This window comes from Helicoverpa armigera, chromosome 7, assembly GCF_030705265.1.
Source record: "Helicoverpa armigera isolate CAAS_96S chromosome 7, ASM3070526v1, whole genome shotgun sequence".
NCBI lineage: Eukaryota > Metazoa > Arthropoda > Insecta > Lepidoptera > Noctuidae > Helicoverpa > Helicoverpa armigera.
Genome location: NC_087126.1, coordinates 391,215 through 418,990, shown reverse-complemented (window position 1 = coordinate 418,990; position 27,776 = coordinate 391,215). Strand labels below are relative to the sequence as shown.

Here is a 27,776-nt window from a genome sequence, read left to right as displayed (position 1 = left end):
TTTTTAACAAAATGTTGTTTTCAAAATTTTCATTTAGTGTAAGACTTTTTAATAGGGGATTAAATGGCAAAAGTGTTGGATTGAGATCTATTTGTACTGGGAAGAAACCTGAGGAGGAAAAGGAAAAAAAGGATGAGGGAAATAAAAATGTTGGTTCAGGCAAGGTAAATTAATTAAACATTATCTATTTTATCTTACAAACTTCGTTGTACTAATTAAAATGTATATATTGCAGAAAGGCTTGGTCTTAGGTGTGTATCAAACAGGCAAGAAGTTTGAACTGTCACCAGTTGCACAAGAAGTGAACCAGAAGTGTGGTGACAAAATAGCACAGCATTTAAATACGTAAGTTTAAATTATATATGTATGTAACATATGTGTAAACAAGTTTTTTATTATAGAGCACAATATAATTTCGCCACCTTTAGAATTTTCAGACTACAGCCATCATTCATGATATATCTATATTACTTGCCAAGTTATATGTAGTGCTTGTGTTATCAATGTTTCAGGTTGTCCAGTGAACTGGCGCTGGGCAAGGCGTTTGCCCTGACTGACATCTTGCCGGAGTACTCTGCTGTAGCACTCACCTCGCTGGGGCCTAAGGATGCGAGTTATAACGAAATGGAGTCACTTGATGAAGCCAGGGTAAGCATGCCTTGTGTTGAGTAGTATAGTTATCGACACGAATCTTGAGCTCTGACCTTCACCTGTGCAGAAGTATTATAACTCAAGAATGGCTGAACCGTTTAAGCGGGTGAATCCATGGGCAGAAGTTAGTTGTATTATATGAAGTAAATCCATATAGCATTACATATGTATGTATATCTTACATTGTGACCGCATGATACACTCAGGAGAACGTCCGGTGGGCTGTGGGCGCGGGCGTGAAGCGGCTGAAGCGTCGCGGCTGCACGGCCATCGATGTTGACCCGGCCACCGCGCCTGATGCCGCCGCCGAGGCTGCTGAGCTGGCTGCTTGGAAGTAAGGCATTTCTTTATGACCACTATCCAATACTCAATTCTTTATAAGGATTCCATATGTTATGCAGGTGGTACATTTCATCATCTAGAAACAATTACAGTATGGACACAGTTGGAGAGAACTACTACTGTTATAGTCGAAACGACTGACTGTATTTTGATGTAGCTTGCCAGTAATGTAGCTTATATTTTGGATAACATATAGGCTAGAATGTTTGTAAACATGTTACTTTTTTAAAAAGAGTGTCTATCTATGGAGTTTCTTGCCCGCTCTTCTCCATGAGACCAACTCTTTGGAACCGTGCAACTAGTGTGACTTTTCATAGGACCTTGCAAAGGCCTATTTGAAATAAAAATATTTGAGTTTGACACTTTTAATGTATATGTATTTTTATATATGCCTGGACGCAATTAAAACTGCGGCCTTGTATCACTAGTCTAACAAAACTCTTCCAGGTTCGAATGTTTCAAGTCAACGTCCGGTGATAAGTCGGAGATAGCAGTGAACCTCTACGGTACTGAAGGCAAGGAGTCATGGAAGGAGGGTGCGGTGCGCGGGAGGGCGCAGAACTGGGCGCGGTTCCTCTCTGACATGCCTGCTAATATGATGACGCCGGTGGATTTGGCGCAGGTGATTGAAAAATTTCCAAAATGTCTGGAAAAGTTCCTTGAGAAGGGAGTGAATGTTAGATATAACGAGTGATAGAGAGGAAATGAATATGAAAACATATTACGGTAATCCCAACTAAAATTGGGAATAGGCCTAGAAGAAGAAGTTTGGAATATCACTATTATAGGTATGTCTGTGATATCTAGTGAAGTCTAGAAGTATCTGTTTTTACGGTATTTTTTTTCAGGTCTGAGATTGCCTTTTCTGCATATATTTGTGCTATATTTTATTATAATAGAGGAAACATTTCTTGTTTTTCCCGAATTGAAAAATTCCTTAATTGTTTTAAAGCTACTCTATTTTCGAGTACGTAATATAGGTTAAATTTTACCCGGCTTCGGGCAGAAGATCTCCCTGGAACGCGGGTAAATAACTAGTAGCAAATATAGTCACTTTGTTAGTGAAAACAATACGTGATTACATTTCGCTCGTGACAGGACCCCCAACATCAAATGGAGACCCTCTGCTAGTCGTCCAATACCACAACTTATTGTGTTTCATTCTTATTTCATCCCTATCTAGCATCTAGCATATTATATTTCATCCCTATCTAGCATTACAACATTTCCAGGCAGCCCTCGACATGCTGTGCCCGCTGGGCGTGCGCGTGGAGGCGCACGACCTGGAGTGGATCCGCGCGCAGCGCATGCGCGCCTTCCTCGCTGTGGCCCGCGGCTCCTGCACGCCGCCGCTCTTCCTCGACTGCACCTACCGCGGCGCCGGCGCCACCACGCCGCCCGTGCTCATCGCTGCTAAGGGAGTTACTTTTGACAGGTATGTAGGAGACTGGAGAAGACAGTCTATATGTGAGCGGAGATCCTTAAAACGACCAGTTAGGTACCTACTACTAAATACAGTAACTATTAACCAATGAAACGTTTGGATTGGTCAAAAAAGGCGTAAGATGGCGAAGCTTATAACATTTGTCGTCCTCTGAACACCTGCATTTAATTGCGCTACTTTTTTCGGAGATTTTGCGTACTACACATACTTACTGACATCCACGTGTCCTAAAACTTGCTTATGTTATTCATGTGACCTACAAGTCGCTGCAGCAAATGTTATCTATTACATGCAGCGGCGGGTTATGCCTGAAGCAGTGCGAGGCGATGATAGACAATCGCGGCAGCATGGCGGGCGCCGCCGTCGCTCTCGCCGCGCTCAAGACTGTTGCCAAGCTTAAGGTATCTTAACATATTAGCCTCGCATTATCCAACTATGTTGTGGAAAAATTTGCAGCTGAGCACCAGTATTCTACAAGGAGAGACGTCCTGCCTGGCTTTCTCAGATCAGTTAGGTACTCGGGCAACTCGATACTCCTTAGGACTCGATACTACTGGTGGTGATTTGGACTAAGAATCAATGTTGTAATTTTGATAGACTAGAAACTTATACGTCCTGTCGAATACTAAGTAAACGAGAGTCGTTTTAAAATGTATCAGACAAAAACCGAAAAAAAGGGGAATTGAGAACTTCCTCTTTTTTGGGAATTCCAATTGTAAAATTCCTATTTATCGAAGCTATTAGCATAGTCAGACCGTTTAATAAAATCGTGATGTGATTGCAGTTACCGATGAACATTTCGCTGGTGATTCCTATCTGTGAGAACATGGTGAGCGGGCAGTGTATGAAGGTCGGAGACGTTGTACAGGCACTCAATGGCACGTCCATTATAGTAAGTGATACATTCTTAACGTACCTATCTATTGTAACACGTGTAAAAACAAAATAAGTTAGTAGTAAATGTTTGGGCAAGTGCCAACTAATTGTGTCTCTTACAGCCAGTTTCTTCATCAAAAGTAAAAGCCAAACTAATGCCATAAAGTAAAAGTAACGGTAAAATTCGTTTTTTTCAAGGCTAAAGTAACAGTAAAACTAATAGATAAAATCGTGAAAAAACTAATTTTAGCGTCAGTTTTAGGTACCTACCTACTTTATGACATTACTTTGGCTTCTACTTTTGATGATTCAGATACTATCTTTGCATAATAATAAAAAATCATTTATTCAAACTTGACTGCAAGACAGCACTTTTTGAACGTCAGGAATTTACAAAAGACAGCCCCCAAAACGCCCACCCTTCACCACTTCCTATGTGTTTTTGCTGGGAAGAAGAAGTGGCGCAACAAACTCCCCAGCCTCCTAAACCTGTGTCCTGAAGTCAGATAATTAAAAAGACCAGTGATGTATATTGTTTTTGCCAGCGCCATCTGTCGCCGAGTAGACGAACTAACTTTATGTAGTTTTATTGATTACTAGCCGTTTTCCTGCGGTTTCACCCGGATTAAATAGAGCCCTTGTTTCTGGAAGAGTTTAGCTTCCCAAAAGTTAAAGAATTTTTGAAAATTCGTCCAGTATATCTTGAGTTTATCCATTACACAAGCAAAAATACATTTTTTCCCTCTTTACAATACCTATTAGTTGATGTTTTATTTGTGTTTCAGGTAGAGAATACGGACATGGAAGGTCGTCTGATGATGGCAGATGCACTGGTGTACGGGCAGGCGTTGTACAAGCCTTCACTGGTTATTGATGTTGCTACTTTTACTAGTAAGTATAGAAGGTTCTATGACCATCATTCAGTGTTGTTTCTAAGGAATAATAAGATGATATCCATTATTGCTAGTAATTCGAGTTAATTATAAATAATTTCTTAGCAATTTTATCACAATTTTTATCGTGGTGTAACTATCATTCTGTATAAACAGATTGTTGCACTTCATAATCAGTAGGTAACGTTATATTATGCTTCTGAATTCAAGTTACACTACTACATAGGTATTATTCCAAGATTTATCGAAATTCGTTCAGCTGTTTGCGCGTGAAGTAGCATTCATTTTCGCATTAGTCAGTCTTATTGGCATTTGCTTACCTAGTTATCGACTGAAATATTTTTTTATTAAGCATAACAGGTTCGAAATTATTATTCTGCTGACCTTGGCAAACTGTCTACTTTATAATATTTTTATTGAATTAAATACCAAAGTTGTCTGGAAGACACCACTTTTAGCAATAAGACCTCTCATTATGTCACCTACTCTAATTAATTTTAAGATAAAAAATACTGTTCCTTTAATTATAATCTTTCAATGATGTGGTATCCCACAGTGGGTGTGCTGATGGCGACGGGCGGCGGCGCGTTCGGCTGCTTCAGCAACAGCGCCGACGCGTGGAAGGCGACGCGAGCTGCCGGCGCCCGCGCCGGGGACCGGCCCTGGCGCTTCCCGCTGTGGCACTACTACCAGAAGCAGATCATCAGTAACTATGCACATAGCTACAGCTTTTACATCATCTACGATATTCCAAATTCCTTCATTTGATTAGATGTACATAAATAGGTAGGTAAATGATATTATTATTCACACTTCACGATATTCGATGAGTTATATTAGTTCTCGGTGTATGAAGGCACTTTTCGTGGTTTTTCATAGAGCTTCTCTCCAATATTAGAAAGCCTGACACATCAACACTTATAAAAAACACTTACAAGATTTCCAATGTAGATATCAAATTGAAAATTAAACAGAATGTGATTGTATCTTTATCACTGCACTTCATAATCTTATCGAATAAATTAATAATTGCAATTTTATATGTAGCATTTTCGTTCAAACATGTTGCCTTATTCTATGCATTATTTTTATAAAAAGTAATCTTTCAGATGATCCATCTGTAGATCTGAGAAACAAAGGATCTGGAACCGCAACCCCTTGTCTCGGAGCTGCTTTTTTGAAGGTAATATTGACATTAGTCCACCCCATGGTCTTAGGTAACAGCAGCCTTTTCCGAAACAGATTTACTAAACAAAATTTTAGAAATTCGTCTTTTCTATTATATAGCCCAGTATGTTGTTCTCCTAGTACTTTCTAGTTGGCAGTTAATCTATGACCAAAAAGCACTAGATACAACATGAGGTGAGGAATTGTTAACATCCGAAAAGTTATAAGTCGGGGACTGTTTAGCACTGCTTGCGTTATCGACACATCGTATGACTTGCAGAACTTCATCTGCGGCGACTGGGTGCACATGGACATCACGGGCGTCGGCAAGGTGGCGTCCGTGGGCGCCCCGCCCTACCTCAACCCGCGCCGCATGACGGGCCGCCCCGCGCGGACACTCGCCACCCTGCTGCACGACATCGCCAGCGCCAGCGGGGCCAAGGCGGCTGAGAACAAGGAGTTTGGCTGTGCTGCTAATCCCTAGACACACCACTAATATGATAAGGTGGTAATATGTCATTAGATGACAGAAGGCCACAAACTTCTTGTGTGAGCACCATTGCTCTAAAAGAGCATTCCCAAATGATATTTATTTTGCAAACAGGAGACGGGTAGGAAATCCAATACGGTAACAATATCTATACAAGTCGTTAAGTCCGTAAACAAGTCCACCATCCACGCAACAGTTGACGATCGTGTTTACGCAGCAATATCTAGTCTCTACGACGAAAGTATGTATTTTTTTTTGTCTTATTGAGCTTATCTTTGTACAGTTTACACCATTTTTATGAGAAGGCCTATTACTTTTTTAAACTAATGGAGAAACATTTTTTCTTCTCATAAAAACAAATCTAATGTGTTTAGTGAAACAGTTTTGTATTTTTTGTACACTTTACAAATATACTGTGGCAAAACTGTGTTATTTCAATTCAAACTTAACGTAAAGGACTATCTCTTCAAATATACAACATTTCGCTTCATTGAGATCTTTATCGTTATAAGCATTACATGAAAAATACATTGAGAAATTCGACCGAACCACAACCAGCGTGTAGGCGATAGTTGAGCACACAAACATTGAGGTGAGCTCATTTGTCTACCGGTATATATAAACAGAACATTAGTACTGGCGAGGTACACTATGCTAACACAACTCAACATATAATCAAATCAACAGGGGCGAAATGAAACACCGATGCTTATTGACCTAAAAATGAAGAAACATTTATTTTCAGTATGTCTTTTGTAAAATTTAATAACAGAATGAATCAAATGTGGTAAGAGAATAACAGAGCGGATTACTTTCCATTTCGATAGAATTAGTTTCACCAACAATAGAAATATAATATTTATCAAGTCATTTACAGATACAATTAATGCAGTACCAATAAATCTAATTTATTCGTTTACTGAGTTAGTTAAATTTAAACATTTATTACGATCATAATGTACACGGAGTGGAGCGAGCGGCCGGGACCGTCCGCCGGGTACACTATATTTTTTTGGGATTTTTTAAATTTTTATTCCTCACGTACTTTATAAATATCTCATACTTGAAAAAAATTTACATTAAAATGTATCGGAAAGGTGCGGGACGCTAGCACCGCAGACACTAGGGCGCGACGCAACAGTACAGAGGCATGCACACACACACGACGGCGGCCGCCCCCAATATACACTAATATAAATTATGAGCCGACACGAACCCGAGACTTATACCATCACATTGCGACGCACACCTATTCGTTTTCCCTTTGTACCGCTACAGTTAAAATTTTTCTTACATAGTAAAATTAACGGAATACTTTAAAATCTAAATAAAAAGAGAAGGCGGAGGCGACGGAGGGCGGCGCTCGGCGGCCGTCCGTCGTCCGCGCCGGACGTTACAAGTACATCATTAAACTGAAACGATGACAATATTTAATTTATCGCAAACACTAGAGAAATGCAGGTCCAATACGATGGTAATATTGTGTGTCATGAAACAAAATGTATATTTAAATTCTCTGCTTTTTACACACACACTAGCCGGCGGCTCACTTCGACGTCATCATGGTGACGAATTCTGCAACAGAAACAAAACAGCATTAGTGACGTCGCCACGGTCCAGGGTCGCAAGAAAACTTCACATAAACCCTTGCATAACATGTCTAAGATAAAATGTTAACACAAACATTATGAACACAACGGAAGTAACCGACAGAGATAGAGATGCACTAAACATGTAACCGCTATGAGACAGAGAACCACTAGATGTAAATAAATCGAGTCAACACCAAACATATGCCTCCGCGAACAACACTGACAATATACAAAGCAAGGCATGTACTTGATGTAGCGACCAACAACATAAATAAACCGTATTTTACCTCATCATGCCACTACAAGGGGATTATGTGAAATACCACCCTCTGGATAAATCCACAAAAACATATTCATCATAAGTAATAAGTAATGATGGGCGGAAGCACTCGATTAGATACCAGTGCTGCGAACATATCCCGATAGTGTTGTGCGAAGCCTACAGTCAAGTTCATGGTAGTCGATATTATATCGATCGCATACCGGCGCGACTATGTTTGCTGCTCGTTTGTTAGCCACGTGTGGTGTGTGTGTGAGTGGGCTGTGTGAGTGGGTAAGCGAGTGTGGTCGCAGAGAGCAAAGCACCCGACACTTCACGCGGCAAGCGAGGGCCAAGCGATGCCTCGGCAACAACGGGGCGGATCACCAGGTGGTATTTCTACAGGAAACTCTATACAGATATTAGACACATGCACCAATCAACAGGAAAACAATATTTAACATGTCCCTGTGAGGCGGACGCGTGTAATTTTGTCGCCTTCTTCAAGAAGGGTAGAAACAAAATTGCAGACGATCCGCCACGCCAATAGTGAGTAAATAGACACAATCGATAGTCAAGTGGTGAGATCCCAACGAGAGTGTGAGAGAGGGCGGGGTAGGGCGGGACAGCTGGGAGTGGCGGGACCAGCTAACATATCCAAGGGAAGGAACAGTTAATAACGAGCAGCAAACCATTCAGATTAACACTGGGATATACCTATTGGCGTACCGCACTCGACGTAGGCCGTTGGGCTCATTGCATCGATCACTACACACTACTAGGGGAAATCGTTTCGAGATCACAGCGTTATCGTAGAGTCTTTTCTTATGGTTAGTTACGGTACTAATATCACAAGTGTGGCGGCCGGCCGTGCGCTAACGGCTGCCGTCGCCGCGATCGAAAATGATTTTGGCGAATGCATGGAAGTCTGCAAGAGAGAGAACGCTCGGTCGGATGAGGGAGTACACACTGCACGAGCTGGCCTGGCTGGCTGGCTGCCCGGCTCCCAGCCCGGTACACTGAGTCCATGCACGACGGGACAGCAAGCTTACTCAACAAGCGATACTAACTAGTGATTCAAACACCGCTGTTGGCGTGTTCGCGATCAAGCTAAACCAAAACGTCTGAGATGCACAATCGCAAGACTGCGGATCACATGATATTTCAGTTAGCTTACTATTCTACTACTGATGTCATTGCAGAGATTCAAATAATTGGTCAACGTTACGCATATTTGAACTTAGAACTGTGTAGTGTACTTTAAAAGAGACTGACTGATAAATATGTGGGATTCTGAACAAAATTTTTATCGTTTATTCGGGAAAATTGTTGTTCATTTGAGAGTTTATAAATAAAATAAACCTTTTGGAAACAAGCAAACCCAACTGTTAGTGTGGACACGTACTATGTACTACATGCTGGAGCCTCGTGTATGCGTATCGTTATAATACTGGGTACTATCACACAAGAGGGTAGTAATAATCACATCGAGTGTGTCGACCATACATGGAACGTTCGGTGGGTCTGTCATGCGTCGAGTGACTGCCAGTTTTGCGGTTACAGTACAAAGTTATTTAACTACACAAATGCCAAAGTGAATAATATTGCATTAGAAAAATGGCGCATCTGTCGCTCGAGGAACAAGGGTGGTGTTCGTGGAGCGGCAGACGGCGGTGGTGTGGCGGTGTGTGCGTGAAGCGTGGCGAGGCGGAGTACTGACCCTCGTAATTGACTTGTCCGTCGCCGTCGATGTCGGCCTCGCGGATCATCTCGTCGACCTCCTCGTCGGTGAGCTTCTCGCCGAGGTTGGTCATGACGTGGCGCAGCTCGGCCGCGGAGATGAACCCGTTGCCGTCCTTGTCGAACACGCGGAAGGCTTCGCGGATTTCCTCCTCACTATCCGTGTCCTTCATTTTGCGGGCCATCATCGTCAGGAATTCAGGGAAATCTATCGTGCCGTTTCCTGGAATTGAGATAATTGTCGATATTAGACTTAATGTTAGGTACATTTAACTATGTGGTGCGTTTCACACCAACAATTTAATCAGACTAAGCATAATAAAGTTGTTTTAAAGATTCGTTACTGTATTATTGGCGGGCTATTTTTATATTTTACGCTCAAAGAACTCAGTCAAATACCATAAAACGAATACATTATAGACTTAGATAACAAAAGCTGTTGATTCGCTCATTGTTAAAATAAATAAACAAGGAACCGTTCGAATAGCAGGTGCGCCCTACTGATAAATAATTTAAAATTAAACAATCAGCGGAATTTTTCGCGTCGAATGAAGATCAAGGGGCCGCCGAATAGATTTACGGCGTATAAAAGTACATAATGAACAGTATAATTGTTATTAGTCGTTAATCTATGTGAGAAGTATGCGCGCGGGCATCAGCGTTCGCGACGAGCCTTGTTTGTTTTGCTTGACGGCAAGTGTTGGAGTTTCCGAGAACACGGCGACTTATAAACACATAGATTTATCATCTGACCGGCTCTGTGTATTGTCTGGCCTCGCGGACTGGCGCTCATGTGCTTGTGATACGTCATGTATTTAAAAACATCATTAATGAATGAGATGATCTTAAAACAAATGAATCACGGCCGCGATACCCTGGGAATCGTCATTTAGGTATTCTATGACATAACAAGTTCAAGTGGAAACTAGCAAGAGTGAATTCAGGAGAAGTCTAAAAGTACACTGGTAAAAAAACATTTCAGCGGAGTTCTACGATTGCTGATATCAAATTTTGTGACACAGTAATGTGATTTTGATCTTCAAATAAACATGACACCTTATCTTATGCAAATATAAGATGTTTTACTTCAGGAAATGAATTCATTTGTGTACATTTCTCTAAAATATTCCAGTGCGCATGGCACGGTATGTAGTGGTAGTAAATAAGCTTATTAATGCCATAACTTTTATTACAAACGAGGAATTTATTATTGGCATTTGGCTTTAAATTGGTATAAAGCCCTGATTTTGTTCGCACATACTCCGGGCTGTCGTAGAATTGGGAATGGTTCGGCTAAACTTCGTTATGAGGCAATGAATCAATAGAATGGAGCACGCGCGTCGAACGTTTCCCTGCCATTACCCCTAATGTTTAGAATTCAAAAACTTATTCCATGTAAGAATCTTTAATCTGCCGGTTAATTGAGTCTACAGCCACGTGACACTGCTTAGGTACGTTTCTACGAAACATTTAACACAACATAATTCTATTTTAATAGTGGTTGATAAAGACTACATTTTCCTGCTTTTTAATGGTTACAATAGCTATAATTTACAGTAGCTTCTGAAGACAATTATCACGTTGTTGTTTCAGTAGTTAACAATAATACGTGCGCCTGGAGGAAAATCGTTACAGTGTTTGGGCATAGTGTTATGTTTAAAGTATGCCGTCAGTATCTCACGGACGTGTGAATCGTACTTTATTTATACTTCAAACTGTTATTACTATGGTAAACGTAATAAAAATAGTATGTTATAGCAAAAACTAATTATTGCCGTTTCTCACGTGGCGCGCTTGGAACGAGACGAAGCAACGCTGGGTTTTGATCGACGTTATCAACAAACTGACAGGAATACGTAAAGCCGGATAATTTATGATTGGATCAAGGATTTGCTGCACCGATTCATAAAATCGTTCTATCTATGCTATTAGTTAACATATACTCACTATATGAATAGATGTGAGTATCGTCAAGCTCTCAAGTAACTTAACTCCCTGCATTTTAGGAATCTGACAGAAATAGGAATACTCGTAAATACTATGTTTTATAAGCTAGTTAGATGAACCGTATCCCAGATATCTCCCTCCATAAGACATAACTGATCCGACAATACCTCTGGCATATACAAGTTCCTGAATTGATGTTGAATCTAGATCTAGTCCCGATCAGTTCCTTCCGCGCTCGAACAGCCGGTCAGAGGCGTTGCAAAAATAAGTACGAGTTAAGTTTGGCCCGTCTAATTCTGGGTTTAACCTTTCCGAGGTGGTTCGCGGACTAATAATAGACGTGCGAGCGAAACGGTGAGCTTCCGAGAATGCACGCCGCATACTCAACACAAAGCCAATTGAAATTGCACAGAAGTTGCACTTTGATTGCGAGACATGGTACGAGAAATCTGGGTGGAGACTTATCCTTTACTTAAAAGGTAGGAACTACATTAATTGCAATATCTTGATAATCTTTTGTAATTTCGAACTTTTAGGAAAATTCGTTAGTTCAGATTCGAAGCCTGATCTTAGAGGTATGATTTTATTTCTACTTGACATCTCCCAATAACTTGCTTTTTAGTATAGTCTATTTTCTCAAGTACATTGTGCGGATCTTCTGAAGCTGTCTACTCGGTGGTAAGGCGGCACACCTGGGCCACTCCTGTTAATTGTCGGCAGTAAATCTGTCACGTCCGCATACGAATACTTCGGTAGGTACCACCAATCACTAGATAATACATTTGGCTATCAAATCTTAATCATTCACAATCAATGTACAAATACGTGGATGATAAAATAATTTTATATCGTAAAAAGGAGCGCCATATGAATTTTTCATTCAACAAAACTTAAAGGTGTCCAATGCAATTATATGTGGATATCTAAGGGAATAGTGAGGGCTTTTTATTAACCACCTAATAAGACCATGCAGCTTTGGACTTTCGGAGGGTTAATGTAACTTTTTGTTTACAAATTCATTCAGTAGTGTCTACTGAACGTTCCACTTTAGATATTAGAACAAGCATCACATAAAACTGCGCAGTTCCGTGTTCTGCTCCACGCATAGCAATTAACAAACAACTCATAAAGAGTGAATCAACCGGCAGACCTGACAGCACCCACCCTATGAACAAACATAGCATATACTTCATAACGTTAACTTGTAACCTTGTCTTACTCACGTCTGCGATGCCAGATATCACATCATCGTGCTTAGCGGAATGATTAATTCATGAGCCGATTCCAAGTGATAAGGAAAAGCAAGAATTTTCCACTAAAGTTGTTTCCTTTCTAAAATTTTCCCTTATTTATTACTCGAAGGAAACATTTAAAACGAACAAAAATATCAATGACGACTCCCAAAGTAAAGATTTTCGGTGATATTGTTAGTAAAGTGCCCAAATTAGAGTTGTTATGTTTAAGTTTCAAGGTCTTATTTGCAAATGTTTTATGAAGCTTGTTACTAGCTACATTGCCCCGGTGTCCGAGGCTTGGCCACGTGCTGCGGTCGCCCCGGTTGGCTGCGGACACGACTAAACTCGATCAATATCCACCCCTGGACTGCGCACACTTGGCATGCTTCCCCACACGGTTGAATTCGACCAAAACCAGAATATGTTAGCAACGCCAATGAGACCCATTTACATTTAGTAGCTATGATCAATGTTTGTTATTTCAATATGCCGTACATGATACAAATATTATGGCAGCACCAAACATCTGTAATAAGGTTTAATAGAAACAATGAAGTATGTAGATACCAACATGCTAAATTATGTCCAGTCTTTTTGGGTCCGTGTGGTTGGGCTAAAGCTAATAATTTACGATGTGTTTATTCTATCTTTCTGTTCCATCAGCGCTCATCAATCATTGCTACAGTTAGTGTCCGAGTCAGTTTCACAACTATTCTGGTAAATATCAAGTTTGTTACGATGGAAATGTCCACGTTATCGTTATTGGTCGCAATAGATGAGTATTTGTGGCGAGAAGGCGGTGAAGTGCGCCGCTACTGGACTAACAATCTAAAATCAATCGCGTAAACATTGGTTGATTCGGGGAAAGTTCGATTAAGCCGTTTAAGATTGGCGTGCATAGTCCATAAACACATCGTGCCCACGTCGCGCCGCGTACACTAAATTACGGCTATATTTGATGATGAACTCAACCGGCCTATTGTCTTACTTCAACCGTCTTCTGCCACTATATAAAAATATCATTTTATTGCCGCTACATACCTAAATGTGCCAAATGCAGATTCTAATTAATCCGTGAGTAATCTGACTTTGCTTGATTATACAAACGACATGAGTACACTCGATGCTCTAGCGGGTAATCTTTTAATAAAAGCCAAGGTGTGGTCGTAATTGCCTGATCTTGTTGTGTAATTACAATTATTCATTCCGCAAACTGGATTAATACAGTAGTCACCCGCTCGTGATGTCGTCATAGCAGTGATTTATATCGAAAACTTCATGATTGAAAAAGAAGTATTACTGGTTTGCTTAATAATGTACCAATGACAAAGCTCAATAATTCAAACTTAAGCTAGAACGTCGAGTAAAATTAGGCGTAACTAATGTGAGCGACGGTTGAGAAGCCTTACAAACGAGCCGGCAAGGACGCCTGACTCAACATGGCGTCAGCATTGAGTACTCGATTAGCGAACTGCAGACACATTCCTTATACGATACGCTATCGCCGTGTAGGCCGATTTATTGATGAACTTGAACCAATAAAGCAATTTGAGGCTTCGTCAGACTAATTAGTTTGAGACTGGAAATAATTTCAAGAAGTATCTCGATGGTATGTAAACGACTTTCATACTTTCAGTGTAACAATAGAATTGGCTAGAGAAACACGCGGAAGGAGTCACAGTGCGAAGTAAATGGCGGATGGCTCATGCAGTCATGCACGGGTTACTGCTCGCGTTATGATGAGGTATTTATGAAAATGGCGTGCATGCTTGTTCAGATCAAAAGCACGCAGAGATGCATCCTCGAGCTAAGGAACAATAAGCGAAATGAACTTGTTCACATCGAAGCTTGTAAAAGTGTTTTTGTAATGACCCAAGAAAAAAACAAACGGGGTGAGCTAAATAAAACCGTTTAAAACAATTGACTGCATTCGCTATTCAATACGCGGATGGATATAAAGTAATTTAAGGTCTGCGTTAATATGCCGGACAAAATGGGCATATGTTTCAAGGTATAAAGGCAGAAAAAGCTATTGGTCGAATTATTATTTCATCGAGTTGCAATGTTCTCACAAGCCCTTATCGATGACATAGATGTAAACGTTACCTCATTATAATAAACAAGGTAAACGAGAGGTAAGTTAGGGCGATGCTCCGGGCCGACGCACACGCTCGACCACGCGAGTAAATCGCGACAAACTCGCTGGCATGCCGCCAGCAGAATATGCAAATTCATTTGCAATTTCACAGCGATTCCAGACAAGTCTTGAGTACACGGCTTGTCAACACTGTTTATCCTTTGCTTTGTATAGAGATAGTTCAAAGTATGTTTTCAAAGTGCAGTTTTTTAGTTCTTTTGTAGTCTTTTCATAAACCATCAAACTGCTGTAAGATGTCTGGACGTTTTATTGCTCCAAGTTTATACCTTAAAATAAACGCGTCTAGTCATCTGCTGGGGTACGGCTCGCCTAGGTTAGGTCCAACAGAGAGAGTTAAATCGGCGTGTGATTCAGATTCTGAAAGGGCAGTGAGCATGCAATTAGGACGATAGTGGGTCAGTGATGTAGACAATGTACGGGGAGGTATTCCTGATGTATGAGTGAGGTGTCTTGATCGATACGTGGTTTGGCGCGCGACCAACCACAAATCTCGTACTATTTTACGGTATACGATACAACTTTTTTTTTGTGTTTATGAAGCTCTAATGTTTCTAGATATGTAAGAATAGGTGTTATGTGGACTTTAACAATATTGTGAACATTTGATAAATAGCCAACAGAACAGCAGTTATAGGCGGGGCATTCATTCTAAATAGAAAGCGGGGCTTGTTTGAATCTGCATGCGTGTATGTCCGTCTAGCTATCGACACAGCAGGCTGCGGTCGCGGCATAGTCTATTCAATACGGCTGCGGTTTGTCATGCAATACTGGGCTATTGGTTATTTGCAATATAATGTCCATTATCCCGACTACTTCCTGCACATTAAATGAGATTACACGCAGGATGTGATGCGTGGACATTGATGCATGAAATAATTACATATCCACTAGAGGACCGACATAGTTAATGTTGGTTGAATTAACTATGAGACAACCATTGTTTGCGTCAAGGTTATGATAATTACAATGAAATATAAACAGAGCTAGTTTATAGCAAATAACTCGAGTGCTAGTAAAACCAGTGTTTACACACAGAACGTTAATATTTCAGTGCAAGTCAGTCACACGTCCACGACTATGTCTCCACTACAACTTATAACACGAGCCGCCGAGAATTTGTACGTTCATCAGTTATCCACCATCTTGGCTGATTTATATCACAGTTGCAATTACCCGACACAAACCAGAAGTTAGGAGAGAATTCTTGCGGGACAGAATATTCACACTCCGTTAGCACGCAGCGCCGCAAGCCTCAGAATAGTTGCAAAACGTTTTAGGTGTCAGTTAGAATGAGGAAACAAAACGAAATAATAACAATGTAGTGCTAATTGGTGTGTTGAAAATAAGGTTAACCACAGAGTCCAGTTTAACAAATGAACCTCGCTGGGTATACCCGGAAAGGGGGCAATAAATGGCGCAGCAGAGGCGCCTAATAATATAAAATAATAGATCAACTACTGCGGGCTACCTCATAAATTACCTTTTTACCATTTTCCTCACATTTTGTTATACACATATGCTCAATTTTCCATGGTATCTCCGTAATTCTGGATTTCACGTATAATGCGTTAGTTATCTTGTGCTGCTGTGGTTTGTAATGTGAGCATTAGATAAGAAATTTACGAGTTTTTTTTTTGCGTGGACCAGTACTGGGCGGTATTCCAAGTTCTGTTTTATTAAGTCCTGAGAATACTGGTTTAATTTCATGTGCTTTGTTGCAGAGGAGATAGTACTATTTATAAAATTTAAGTTTCTACTATTGGGTTTTAGTTTTAGTAGCCTCTTCGACAAATATTTGTTAGTTAGTGGTGACATCATTGCTAAATGGCAGCCTAGCTTAACGACCATTATTTCACCATCATTAGTTTTGATCAAATATAGCATTGAAACATTACAGCATATGTGGTATGAGTTGGTATGTCAAATAGAAACAATAGATAATTTATGTTGTCAGACGTCCGCTAGTAATGTCAATGTCAGGGCAGTATTTAGAACACAATAATCGAGTTGTGGAATTGAAGACATAGATTGAATCAAGTTGTGATCCGCACCTCAATCAGCCTTCGTTTCACTAGTGTTATGTACATACGTGAGTAGTTTTCACAACATCGGATTTCGTGTTTAAAAACTCCGCCGACACGTAACGCGAGAAAGTATTCTGTGACGAGATACGACATAAAATGTACGCTCCGATCGTTCTCAGAGCGATCGATGGCAGAGTTGCTTGACCGGCCCCTAACCTATTTTTTCATTGTGAACTCGGATTAGACGAGTAAACAAGCGCATGCGCTCTGAGTTGCCGTTTATCTTTTACTGGCTTAATTATGTCCAGCTTGGCCTGAAGGTCCGACGGCTTTATTTGTCAATGGATATTCGCTAATAGGCGGAGGTTTAAGTGGTCAATCTGAGGTTCGTGTGTCGGTTCTACTACCCGTTAGTCACCAGTTACGTACGACCAAAGCTGAAAATATTGAATCGACTCTTTATACAGCAACCTAAATTATGCATGAATCAAGTCATATATCATATTTATTGATTGTGCGACATATTCAATAGATTTAAAAGTGAATGGCCAGAGCGTATCGGGTCAATCGAAGCGAGACGCGCTTCGTATCGACACAATACAATCGAGTTAATTGGTAGTTCGCCTCCATGATAATGGGCCATGGAGTGGAACTCTGTGAGGTCGGGCCCACCTACGATTATATGCATTAGCATTTTTATTGTTTGCATAACGAGAGGACACGATCGGCTTATTGAATGTTGGTGCTAGGAAAATCGGGTCGCAGGTAACGTGGCAAATCCAGATTGCAAACACGGACGACGATAATCCAAACATTGAGCGCAAATACGGGGATTACCGGCGGCGACGGGATATTTTCCAACGTTTCAGCAGCCGAGTGGGCCGTGAAGCGCGTCGTCCAATTACCCCCGACACGTGCCGGTATTGATCGTCCCCCGCGCCACTCTCAGCTGACTACTCAACGCCCTGCCCTGCTACCACAAGCTGACAATCTTTTATACATAATATTTGACAGCAATAGAAGCGTAACTGGTAATGGTACAAGATTACGCTTTTAAAAAGATACTTTTTTGTAAACGTCTACAAACAACATATCTACTGTATGTGTTAATGTGAAACGTATGCAATGAGCGTGGTCAGCTGTCGATGAATCGTCTGCGGTCGGTTAAATTCGAGTTTGATGCTCGCTAGCATTGTTCCGCAAATAGCGTGTGCGGAGTGGAAGCAGTCCGCGGCGGCTATCTCTCTCTGTCGAGTGAACGACTCCTTATCGCGGCGTCCGTGACATCACCAGCAAACCTCATGCCAACTAGAGAACTGTTACTCCGTTTGTCGTCTTTCCGTGTATATGTACTATAAATATTCATCTGGGAAAAGTGTGCTAGTAACATCGTCTTACTATCGATGTACCGATAAAGGGATAGTGCATGTTTCACTGTAAAATTGCGGATGTGTGCATTCAATTACTGGCGCACTCGTCTTCGCAATGTGCAGGAGAGTGCACTTGAAAGCCTATAAAACGACCTTTCAACATTCCTGCGACTGGGGTCGTTGATACTTGGTGGACGATACGGCGTCATTGTGGATATCATCGTGAACACTCACGCTGGCACCCACACATGTCCACGCTGACATTATTCCGATAGCGAAAAAATATTGAAAACAGTCGGAATTTACACAGCTTTGACTAGCTGTACGAGGCACTTTTTGTTAGTAACGAACGACGAATATAAATAGTGTATCGATCGTCAGGGAACAAACAAGCGTGAGCGCAGCACATTGTTTTGTGGGAGACGTCGCACCGCACATCGAGATGAACAGCTCGATGCGCGTCATATAACCAATGCAAATTATCCACTTGACATTGGTCTTCGTATACTTCTATCAGACGTAAATAATTCATTGTAAAGCTGCCATTGATTGTCGTGTAAACGTGGCCAAGTGCAAGGTCTCGCGATATTCCACTATTCTCAAATAAATTACATTGAAGGCACGGTGATAAATACTGATATTGTAATGGCGGAGAGAACATAGGTGATCTCATTACTTGGGATAGTGTCACATGCGGAGTATACATACATCTAGTGATACTGGTCAAGTGGTCTAAAAATACGTTAGGTTTGATCTACATGTAAAGTGGGCACAACGGCGAGTGTCCGCAATACTGCGGTTGTACGCAAGTGGATTTGCCAAGAGCGAATGCGGTGGTGTTGTAAACAATCACCACTAGTACGGAGGGACATTAAAATAATTATTGCAGAACCGGCAGACAACGTTCATTACGGATGGAAGCTTGCCCAAAATAATATTTATCGATCTAAATCAAACGAGACTACTTAAATAGAAACCCAAGCTATCAAGAAAAGTCATTCATGCTCTCCACCGTGTCGCGATCGCCATACCATATTTGTTTTCTGTTTATCATCGTTCCCTATCGAAATAATATCTTCCTTCGGTGCATCTGTTCAAACATCAAACGATGTTATTTTCAAGAATGTGCGAGTTCCTAAAGTACAATCTTCATATTTTCTTATTTGTAGTCCGAATTATTGTGGCGTCAATTTATAGTTTAGATTGAACCAGTGGTGTTCTCGCTGTAGTGAGGGGAAACTGGAATCATTCTGCAGAGTAAGTAATACCTCGGTTACTGGAATTTATAGCCAGAACGTCTTATATTAGCTAAATTACAGGCTCGTTGGAACAAGCCAAGTTTATGATATTGCACTAGGTAAATCAGCTAACTGTTTGTTTGAGGATTTTATCGATGGAAAACGTTTTTTCTTTTGGAATTTAATTTTGGACGCTTCGATAGCAACTCTTCAATTTTTATTTTAAGATCAGATGAATGAAGTTGTAATAATATACAAGATGTTATGCAACATTTTACATTTTTCAGTGAAAATGTGTGATTACATATTGCACACATTTCATTTTTGAGGTTCACGAGACTAAAATGATTTAATGAACTGCTTTTGGAGAATGCTCATGTATTTTGGCAGTATTAGCTGGTTTGTAAGGTATTGGTCATCATAAGCTCCATTTAACGTCCGTGTTTACTTAGGCAGCCGGCAGTCGGATGTTTAACAACCGGCTATCTGTGCGGGTGACTGAACGCCACAAAATAAACTCTAGTGCCCCTCGTATGCAGAGTCGGCACATCAGTGGCTCGTTCCATGTAATACTGCTGATGTATATCACTTTTATATCGCAGGAACACGCGCCACGTTTATCTGCCTTCCGTTTGTTAGCAGCGAATTAATTTGCGGGTGTCCCGGATGTGCCGCATTGTATTGTCGGCTTGGAAACTGTATATGGACGCCGTCCACGTCATCCGGTCAGCAAGTATGGAGCCCTTGCGCTCCAAGACATCTACGATTGCCTTGGTGTTAGTTTGCAAATATCTCTACAACCCATTATTAGCGTTGCGATCTTTAACCTGTCACGTATCTGCTATACGTGACTCAACATAGTGTAGAAAAAACATTTTACATTCAGAAGACCGCGATTATTTGTCTGACTTACGGCCTTTGGGAGCCTGTTACTTGTTTTGAAGTGAGATACGAAATCTATTTTATATTCCAGTTTTATTAACCTTTGCGATAAGATTATCATGACGTCATTAAGTACTCGCAAGAATATTCCTTCGTAACAGAAAGTCGTGATGTGGGTATGCCGATTAGTTTATCTGTTGATAACTAGCTATCATTTTCTTTGAAAAATAAATAGCACAATATCCTTGTTCGTGAATCGACATATTATAACATATTGTAAAAACTTCAATCTCTCGTGGCGATATCAGCTGTTATTAGGACAAGCTCTTGTATCGTAAATGAATACCACGTCAGAATAGCAAGTCAGCAGGCTGATAGCAAGCCGACTGTTCAGGGAAAGGTTTTGGGTGCCTACGTGAAGTCTCGTATCGGATTAAAACGATACTACTTATTTAGATAAAATAAGTTTATCATTCAAATTATTCATCTGATTATATTTTTATTATTATTGCTTTGATAGGAACACAAATCGGTGAACACTCATCGATATTGGTTTTGGGTCTTGCTGTCGCAATCAATGAGCCATGTCGTGCAGCCGCTGAGTTTAGTGAATGCGATGACAGAAACAAGGGTAAGACAAGGTAATATAAAATAACGATCAAACGATGTTTGCAAAAAACAAGGGCTGAATATTCTATTTTCCAACTAATTCGCTTGATGTCGTCAGTCTCGGTAATGAGCTTGTCGTACATCTAAATTGGGTACATTTTATCAGCTCCAATGTCAGACAAGTCACATTGCGTATGCGAGCGCCTAAAGACCTCTATCTCTCATAGTCTTCCACGGCGCACTTTGTATGAATAGATACGCTGAACAATTACCCGTGTTGTTGCAAACGGGCTATTGTGTTACAAGTGTAAAGAGATGCCAATTGTAGTGTTAATTAGTGGTCGTACCTCGCCCTTTTGTCATGCAAACCGTACCCCCGTGCGGCGTAGTTGTAAACAGGTTAAGCGAGTCCTCTGCCAGACTCTATTATGTAATATGTGAATAATTTATGTACATTGAATCTGATACGAAGATGCGAGGTTGTATAATCTTTGAAGAACGCTAAATTGTTATTACGTGGTGGCATTAACGTTTTTTACGAGTTGTAAATATTTAAATCCAATCGGTCATAAAATGATCTATGTAAAAACGTAACGTTAATATTTCGGCTTTCATTAAATATGTTGATTTGTTTTTTTAAGTTTCAGTGAACGACACATCATTAATATGGTGTTTAATAATGGCGACATCAGCTTGATAACAGTAATGTCAGGGCCGGCCGATGTGCACCAATTTGTATTGTAAACACACAAACAATACCCATGTGACGTACATAGCCAGAAATAGTGTCCGCCCACTTTTTACATAGTGCAGGACATTCAAGCGAGACCTACGAGGCCACTGAGCCAAATTTGTAAACATTTCATGCTATTGTTTGTCTAGATCGCTTTATTTTTAGCCACTTTATTCAGCAGGTTGTCTGGTAACGGCATATACTTCTTTAAGAATTCATTTTTTTCAATTTACTGTAATGGTTAGACTCGTTTTAGTTTGGAATAACAGTAGGATTTACAAACAGTTATTTAGTCGTTCCGCTGCATTCGAAAAAAGTAAACTTTCACGTCAAAAGCAGCTTTTCTCTTCAGTCGAATTTACCGGTGCGTCCGATTCCAATAGTCGATGACGTCACCGCATTGTACTCCGCCAGCCAAATTAAGGCACCCACTCAGAAGTTTACGACTAATGCCTTTTAAATTGTAGTTCACATTAAACAACTACATTAAATGTTACGAAGGTTCTTTCTATTTTGGGCGACATCACACAAAATTGAACCATCTCTATTATTTCTTGTAATCGTTTACACGTTCCTTTTACGAGGTTTTCCCACGAAATACCGTTGGTTTTCCCATGGAAAATAGGCGACTTCCGAATAGTTTTATTTATATGGGGTCGCTTTAAAAAAAAACATAAAGGAGCTCGTCTTGCATTCTAATGAGGGTAGAACGCTTTTTTCTTGAGCGGCGGAACTCTGACAATGGACTAAGGAATAGCAGAGATGAATGGGCGAATACGTTCACAAAAGACTGCATACTCCATGACTTCATAATAATAATTCCTGGGAATATGCTATGCTATTATTTATTGTTAGACATATTTTTATTATATCTTCTTGCTGCTTCGCTGAGACTTCGCTTCCCTTATCGTGCGTGTGCGTAAGATAGTGATTTTTCGGCTCAAATCAAATAATGTGTGTAAACTCACATGATTCGCCTAGTAGTTTGATCAGGTATGTTTGTTCAGGCGTTGTCTCATGTTCAAATGTAAACATTTCTGGTTTTAACTGCTGACGCTATTGTTGCCGGTGTTGCTGGTGTGTCATCTCAGCATTTCCATTCATTTTTTAAGTATTGAATGTGTAGGGTTTATTTTTAAATCGTTTGATTCCCTTCTTCTAAGACAGCCTATCCACTTTTTCCCGGTTACAAAATCGCTGCTAGGGGAATCGGAAAATAATTTGGTAACCGGAGTAATTGGATCGTTATCCCCTCGTTTTATATGTATGTATCTGCTCATAGCTGGGTTACTTATGGCAGTCTCATATTCTTTGTAAGATGAAGCCACTTCCTCTATCCTATTGCTTAGGGGTGTCCAATAGATCATGTAGTCCGTATATTGGCAACACCGGTCCAAATCGGGTTACATTCTCAACGTTTGCCAAGCGCCACTAAATTTGATGTTTTCATTCTGTGACTATCCAAGATCTATTGTTATTTTGCTGTACTATGAACCGCTTTTCAAGTCTTCTAATACTTATTTCTGTACAGGTAACATATGCGATGAAAATAATAAGAGGAGATCAAAATACACAGAAGTACAGCTGTAAAGCCATTTTAAAGAGTAAATAATAGTCAAATATTTTGGCGACATACTAATTACACACATTAATGTTTGTTTAGAGTCGTGCACACACGCACGGCGTCTGATAAAGCGCTGTGTAAACGTGGCCTACGTAGTGATAATGTTTTTATGGCGCTCGCGCACTGTGGATTAACTAATAACATAACTAATGTGCTCAAATATAAACACTTAAATTGCGCGGAAGCTTAACTTTTAGGTTCTTCATTTTAATGCTGATATTCAGCAGACACTACTGGAATAGGGGAGATGTATGCAAAAATCTTCAGACTTTTGATACGCAGTTTAGATGGCTCGCAAACTACAGCCGATATGAGGGTGACTTAGCACTGTCAATGATAACTTTCGATAAGGTTTTCTCAATATTATGGGCTGTTGCCTGTAGACTCGTCGTTAGCTTATCTATGGAGGTATTAACAACACATAGCGTGAGTCGTAAAACTATTTTCTTTTACAGACCAGGCGTTGGCTTGTTCAATTTTATGTGCATTTACTGAGTCAATTAACGCTGCGAACACCTGATAGGGTATGAAATCGACAGCTAGCCACATAGGCGCATTCCAATAGGCTTCAATCATAGATATTCAAGCATGGCTCTTATCGACATTATAATACCTTAGACGATAATATATCGATTACGGCGAATGCGATATGAATTTTATTACATTTGTAATGTATCACAATAGGTATCGATAGTCTTAATTTAAGTATGTACTCAGGTAGGTATATTGAATTGATAGCAAATTAATTGTGTAGTTTTTGCTTTTGTTGTTGCTATGAGAGGAAAACCGGCTATTTATGGTAACCGGTATTGTTGGAAATATTATTGACGCCATTATGTTTAAAGTTAGACAGGTCCTATGCAAATTTGATGACCTTGCCAGTCGCAGGAAATTATCTACCAATAGTAGGTATTGTTTACTATCAAATCTAGAAACTCCACTGTAGATAAAACCAATAGCCGCTAGGAAAACACGACTACCTATACCTATTTGGAAATACGTAAGTTTTTTGACTGTGGAATAATTTACAAGGAAAAAAATTTATTCGCTTTTACCGATTATTAAGAGCCAATTAATACTACTATATAATAACCGTAGAATGTTAAAAACACGATATTTAGAACGTGAAGTAACTGACGTGACACGAGTGGCTTCAGAATCGTGATAGGAAAGCAATAAATACCGAGTTTAATGCTATTGTATCAATACAATAGTCCATGTTTAACCAAAAGCTGTAAATTACTGGTAGGTATAATGTATGCTATTTTTCAACAATACTGGTAATAACTACGTCCAAGATATTTGTGTATGACTAGAACTTCATTGTTGATTCAAAGGTTACGTTGACAGTTCTCTTTCATATATTTAGATGTAGGCACGTATATTTACGTTCTTATCAGCTTAATCTAGTCATCAACAATTATGTTATTCCTGACATACAGGGAAATGTAATTACAATCACGATGATTTCAGCGTTCGGGTTTTCAGTGTTATTTATTTCGATTTGAGTTATCTAATCTAATCTTGATAGATATTTTTTCGTTTCAATTAAGTAAACGGAAACGCTTATACTGGCGCTGTCGAACTGCATATCAATTATGTAGTTTTTACGATTTAGGCGTGAACGTTCACGTACATGGACGGTAATTATACTGGCCACGAGGAATGCGCAGTATGCTCGTGATTGGTAATTAGTTCTGATAAGGTGTGGTACTCACCGTCCGCGTCAACTTCGTTGATCATGTCTTGAAGCTCGGCTTCTGTGGGGTTCTGTCCTAAGGATCTCATGACGGTTCCCAACTCTTTCGTCGTGATGGTGCCATCGCCGTCTTTGTCGAACAGTGAGAACGCCTCCTTGAACTCGGCGATCTGTTCTTCTGTCAGTTGATCCGCCTGTAACCAACAAATACAGAAATTACAAAACCTACCATAAAGCTTAGCTCATATAGCACATTTTTGCTAAGTCGGTAAGCTGAAGTTTTTTTTGTTTTTTTATTTCAACTTTTTTTTTAAATCGAAATGAAAGCACGTACTTGGTTGACGACCATTGTTAATGAGTGCCAGATACAAAGAGACGGCAGACGGAACGCTCGCGGTTATCGGCGCGATAAGATTACACTGGAGATTATGTGTAATTACCGGACCGGCCTCGTCGCGTCATACTGCGGTCTTTTACGCCACAGATACAAAATACTGCATTGCCACTTTTATCAATAAATACGATGCTGTTGAGATAGTACTATACAACAGCCACTTTACAATTGTTTGACAAATAGAAATACCGACATAACAAAGTCATTCAATCAATACCAATACCTAAGTTTTCAAGTTGGAAAAAATAAATACTTAAGACTACTCAGTATAATAAAGAGTGCATTCAGTAGAAATCCCAAGATACAGTACCTACATTGACAAGCAGCAAAATAACTTTCAAAACAACACAAAAACTGACCAGCCTACCAATCAATATAATATATTCATAAATGCTGACAAGTTAAACCTTCATGCAAACCGGTCATAGTCATTGATTAATCATTTCGGTAAGCTAACAAAAAAGTCATGTAACATATCCAACTAGCATAGAACAAAAACCGTTACATGTTTAATATATTATTTAAAATAACTGTAGAATATCGGAATAATCCACAATGATTTTTAAATTGGTCGATCCTAACAAGGAAATAGAAACAAAAATAACTACTGTTCACATTTATCCTCAACATTATTTTAAAGGTAACACCATTAAAACATGTTGTGTCAAACAACAGTATGGTTTTCCCGTTGATACGCCCATGATGTGGGCACAATCACGGCTAAAAATACCACATAGCATCTGTTATCAGTCACCATGCCTATTAATCATGCAAAAACATTATTTTTCAGCAGGAAAATAATATCACTAACTGAATTAAACCAGGCTATTGTTGATGATCATCGGTTTTTTGCAAGTATATAAGTTAAATAATAGTTGGAACTATTATACCCAAAAAGCATTTATTGATTAAAATTTATTCAAACTTAATATCAAGGTAAAAATGACTTTATAACTGGTTTAAATGTCAGGACAAATTAACACTATATTATTATAGTACCTATTTTAGAGGAAAAATATTATTAAAACATCTATCGTCAGCAAAATGTTTTTTTTTTTTCCTATACAACCTATTCAGCTGCATCACATCAAATTACATGACATACCTACCTAGTATGTATTAACTGCAGACCAGTAATGATTTACAACTACATACAAAAATGGTGCTGTAATAACATCATTCAGTTCATTCTTATGCATTTCCTTTGCATAATTGAATATGTCAGCCATAACAGGAGTGGACAGAGGCAATTTATCAGCCCAAGACATTCTTCCTACAAGTGACAGGCCTCCAAATAAGAATCAAGTTCTTACTAGAACAACTAGTTAGCCTCGCTCGAGAGCTGTTCCAGCTAACCGAAATATCGTTACAGAGAAAGTCGATCACGAGGAAAAGACAGATTCGAGTCAGCTGTGCCAGCTGCAGCGATATTTACATACCATAGCGACACAATGCGATCCGCGACCGACTGAGACCCGCCGCGATCCGAGCTACTCTACGTGTACACAATATTACCATTGTTTGACACCGCAGCCTCCCCGACCGGCGTAAAAACGCGACCCGTTCAGCGAATTGCGTATGAAAAATATAGAAGCGCGCGTAGCGATGAGTCAACGGGCGTTTGACAGTTGCGCCCGGCCGATCGATCCACCGTCAACAGGGCGCGACTAGGCCTCTCGACGCGGAAAAAACGCACTAAACCACTTGTTTTCTTTGTATTATATCCTCAACGCCATTTTAGAGCGTTATCAACGGCCGGCTTCAACCCAAACTAACGTCATTTAACCGGCACCACCTACGAAACTATGGGCGACGGATGTTTCTCGAGCCTTTCTAACGGTCGTTTTATAAAGTTTTGAAATCCCGTATCACTCGCGATCCTTCCTATGTATCGTTGATCATTGCTCCTGCATCCTGATTGAGACTTTGGCTTCGTCGCCGATCCGCAATGCGGTAAAAAACGGCCATCACAATAATATAATGGAGGCCCGTCATCACTATAAACACCGATGCACCACATCCCAAAAATATACCCTGGAACTAATACAGGATGATCCCCTGAATGCACTCCCGACACCTTCCAGCAGAAATATCACTCACCATTGTAGATTAACTTGGATTATCAGGAGCTACACTAAAAAAATCACAGACTACGCCGCAAAAGCGACCGCACGGATCGACGGTTGAAACGATACTGCCGCCCTCACTCGCGCGAGCGGCCGCGCCGGGAAACTCGCGACCGCGATTCGCTTCGTGCTCGCTCCGAATCGTTCCGAATCGACTATTCGATTCACCGTGTTTTCATATCCGTTTTCCGACGCTCGGAATAGTTTTTAACACTACGCTACAATCGTTTCGTTTCAAAACTTTATCACTCGAACGTCCAAGTCCATGTCTCGGGACGCACGA

At 40.2% G+C, this 27,776-nt stretch overlaps 2 protein-coding genes across 5 annotated transcripts; one reads left to right on the top strand and one right to left on the bottom strand.

Moving 5' to 3' along the window:
* The first annotated feature begins 8 nt into the window (after positions 1-8).
* LOC110377888 (cytosol aminopeptidase) lies at positions 9-7,262 on the top strand. The gene is made up of 12 exons (XM_064035554.1): positions 9-164; positions 236-345; positions 513-648; positions 858-985; positions 1,441-1,615; positions 2,226-2,428; positions 2,733-2,838; positions 3,222-3,329; positions 4,099-4,204; positions 4,763-4,912; positions 5,316-5,389; positions 5,654-7,262. Exons 1-12 carry the CDS (start codon positions 12-14, stop codon positions 5,855-5,857), a joined length of 1,653 nt encoding a protein of 550 aa, XP_063891624.1. The 5' UTR covers positions 9-11; the 3' UTR covers positions 5,858-7,262.
* Positions 6,572-27,776, bottom strand: LOC110377875 (calmodulin). 4 transcript variants are annotated; one of them, XM_021336917.3, is made up of 4 exons: positions 27,468-27,776; positions 24,993-25,167; positions 9,435-9,677; positions 6,572-7,438 (listed from the first exon to the last, which is right to left on the bottom strand). In XM_021336917.3, exons 1-4 carry the CDS (start codon positions 27,468-27,470, stop codon positions 7,410-7,412), a joined length of 450 nt encoding a protein of 149 aa, XP_021192592.1. In that variant the 5' UTR covers positions 27,471-27,776; the 3' UTR covers positions 6,572-7,409. The 4 variants fall into 4 exon arrangements, with proteins under 4 accessions (XP_021192592.1, XP_021192594.1, XP_021192593.1 ...); XM_021336919.3 differs by lacking the exon at positions 27,468-27,776 and adding an exon at positions 26,883-26,906; XM_021336918.3 differs by lacking the exon at positions 27,468-27,776 and adding an exon at positions 26,807-26,829.

Bases quoted from the DNA above. Each gene is read 5' to 3' on its own strand.
- LOC110377875 (XM_021336916.3), bottom strand. The intron at 9,678-24,992 runs GTGAGTACCACA...TCTCAATTCCAG, and splicing joins CAACGAAGTTGACGCGGACG to GAAACGGCACGATAGATTTC. The intron at 7,439-9,434 runs GTCAGTACTCCG...TTTCTGTTGCAG, and splicing joins CGGACAAGTCAATTACGAGG to AATTCGTCACCATGATGACG.
- LOC110377888 (XM_064035554.1), top strand. From the start codon at position 12: ATGTTGTTTTCAAAATTTTCATTTAGTGTAAGACTTTTTAATAGGGGA. The intron at 986-1,440 runs GTAAGGCATTTC...AAACTCTTCCAG, and splicing joins GCTGAGCTGGCTGCTTGGAA to GTTCGAATGTTTCAAGTCAA. The intron at 5,390-5,653 runs GTAATATTGACA...TATGACTTGCAG, and splicing joins TCGGAGCTGCTTTTTTGAAG to AACTTCATCTGCGGCGACTG.